General features: G+C 33.6%; 1 protein-coding gene across 1 annotated transcript in view; it reads left to right on the forward strand.

The window, feature by feature from the left end:
* Positions 1-2,855, forward strand: part of LOC110030946 (endoplasmic reticulum-Golgi intermediate compartment protein 3) — a 30,322-nt gene that overhangs the window by 15,889 nt on the left and 11,578 nt on the right. The window contains 3 exon segments of the mRNA XM_020733951.1: positions 360-381; positions 384-428; positions 531-598. Of these exon segments, the coding sequence (XP_020589610.1) occupies positions 360-381; positions 384-428; positions 531-598 (135 nt within the window).

The following is a 2,855-nucleotide window of genomic DNA, read 5'->3' on the forward strand; positions in this document are numbered from 1 at the left end:
CCCCACCCTCTTAACCAAAAAAACCAAAAAAAAAAAAAACAAAACAACACAAAGCAAAGAAGCAACGGTGTAATTTATATGACCATGTTATTTATTGTTTGACTTGGGGATTAAATTTTTAATTTGTATCATGTTTATCTGGCAATATCTGATTTACTTTTTGTCAACTTTAGTCCGAGATATGGTGAGTGCTTATAAAGTGGGAACCTTTTTGAAGGAAATTTTTTTTTTTTTTTGTTTCTTTGACATTAATCTTGTGCGAGCAACTTCTGATTTGCTTAACTTCTGTTCTCTTTTTTAGCAACACGATTGGATAGATCTTCCCAGATTCTGTAACACTGCATTGGTTTCATTTGCAGATGTCAGTAGATCTTAAAAGAGGCTTCCGATTCATATAAATATGACTTTTCCTTCGTTACCCTGTGAAGGTTGGTTTTGGCATATTGCTTGGCTTTTCATTCAGGTTGTTGCTACTGATTCTCTTACATGTTGGTTGAATTGACGTAATATTTGTGATTATTTTTTTGCAGTCCTAAGTTTGGATGCAATTGACCTTTCTGGTAAACATGAAGTGGACTTGGATACAAACATATGGAAGGTAAAATTATGGTGCAACAGTATGTTAGGGTATATTCATAGTTTATTTGTTAGGAAAATTATTTTTGTTATTCTGTTGATTATTTTAATCAACCATGCAACTGAAATTTATTATCTTTCATCTTCTTTTGCAATATGGTATAATTACAACTTTCAGAATGGTGCACCCAAAAAAAAAAAAAAAACTGTTTGAATTTGAATGCAGTAAACTAGATGGTCTCAGTTGAGAAAGAATAATGTTGGTTTGTTGCAAAGTGCCCATAAAGGCGTGAGAAAGGTAAAAATGACATTATCAACGGGCTATGGAAATCCTAAATAACTAGTCCTTTTGTTGCAAAAATGCTCTGAAAAAAAAGATTTGGGGGAATCAGAGATAGAAGTGTTACATATTTACTTTTTGTTATTCAAGCATGCATAAAAAAATGGGAAATTGAAGCATGTTGATGTCAAAATTGGAATCTTTAAATCATGAACAAGTAGAATATGATGCAGTTAGGGGCATTTCTGGCTTAAATAAAATTAGAAAATTTAAAGAAAAAATTTAGCTATTGAACAGCTTTATTTGTAGTATTTGGGTTGACTTTGTAAAAGAAAATTTAGAATTGGCTTGATGCATATCAAATTATATTAAAGTGTAATAGATTGAGGGAATTTTTCAATTTGTTTGGAGGAATGACATCTGGAATGTGAATCCTATGGACACCAATCATTCTCAAAAAATATTTGAACTTAAGTAAGAAATCCATGGCTTTTGAATCTGATGAAAAGCTAATGCCATATTGCATAGAATGAAAATTTAAACTTTGATGGAATGTTGAAATGAAAATTCTAGAAGTTTTGTTGATGTTTTTTTTTTTTTGCCTTTTTGTAATTTTATAATGCTCGTTTTCTGATTGCATTTTGTTGCTGTTCAGAAATTGAACGACATGATTCGCATCTCAAAATCTCTATCTAATGTGGTGATAAGCAATTACTTTTTTGGATATAAGTTACAACTGAATAGTAAAAAGTTTTGTTTCAGTGACAATCTTGATTGATATGGTCATTTGAGATAACTGTGACCGGTTCTATGTGGGTTGTTTTGAGTCATCATGAGAGGATAATAAAAAAATATAAAGAATGGTTTCTAGGTACCCTCAAATCATTCAAAGTAACAAGAAATGAGCTGATATATGCTAAGTTAGCAAAGGCGTCATCATGAGAGGATAATAAAAAAATATAAAGAATGGTTTCTAGGTACCATCAAATCATTCAAAATAACAAGAAATGAGCCGATATATGCTAAGTTAGCAAAGGCAAATATACATTTGAGATTTGTTTGTTTTTTATACTTTTATCATACATTCCAAATAGGACAAATGTTTTAAAGGGAAATTTTTTAAAAATGTTTTAGCTTATTGTTTATGGCCCGTTTATCTCATGGATACTTGTATTGACCAACGCAGTGTGGTAGCTTACCCTAGAACTATAAACCCTAGATAATAGTTCTAGGATAAATGGTAGATAACTGTATTGACCCATGCAATATGCTAGTATCGACCTGCATAGTGTGATAACTAACAGGTTACTATCGCATGGATGAATGATGTGGGAGCATATGGGATTACGTAACACAGTAGTCTTGGGCTAAATAATGAAATCTAATTTCATTTCGGAGTTTTGTAACTAACAATTTAACTACCCCAACTTGGTGAGTTAGTGATTTGATGGGGACTGCTTTGTTGGTGGTGCATGTGGTTTGATTTGATGCAGTGGGTAAAAAATTACTAGAGATTTATGACCACCATTACCTTATAACTATGTTGACCTCATTTTTGTGAGGTCTTTTCTTCTCCTCCTTAGAGCCTAGGTTCTAGCTCTAGAAATTCCTATGGACCATCTTAGAAAACTAGAATTGAGACTCACCCTTCTAGAAATTCCAGCCAATTCCTATTTTCCTTTGATGTCTAGCATCTTGGCACAAGACCATCGTCTTATGAACGAGCGGTTATGGGCTATGTTGCGTAGATTCAAGGAAAATGTTCCAAATAGGACTTCAAGCCTTAGGAAAACATCGTCACGACCACTTTCGTCACATACACACATCAAATACACGAAATTCACGAAACTGCACGAAATCAGACTTCAATTAAGCCCAAAGGACGGGTGAAAATGCGAACTTCTCCGGATGACCTCCGACGACAAAATGGACTGCACCAACGCGTCCGGGATACCCATTTTGGTAGGAAAGGACACCCATATTGCCATACTTTTGACAC

Source organism: Phalaenopsis equestris, unplaced genomic scaffold, assembly GCF_001263595.1.
Source record: "Phalaenopsis equestris unplaced genomic scaffold, ASM126359v1 Scaffold000002, whole genome shotgun sequence".
NCBI lineage: Eukaryota > Viridiplantae > Streptophyta > Magnoliopsida > Asparagales > Orchidaceae > Phalaenopsis > Phalaenopsis equestris.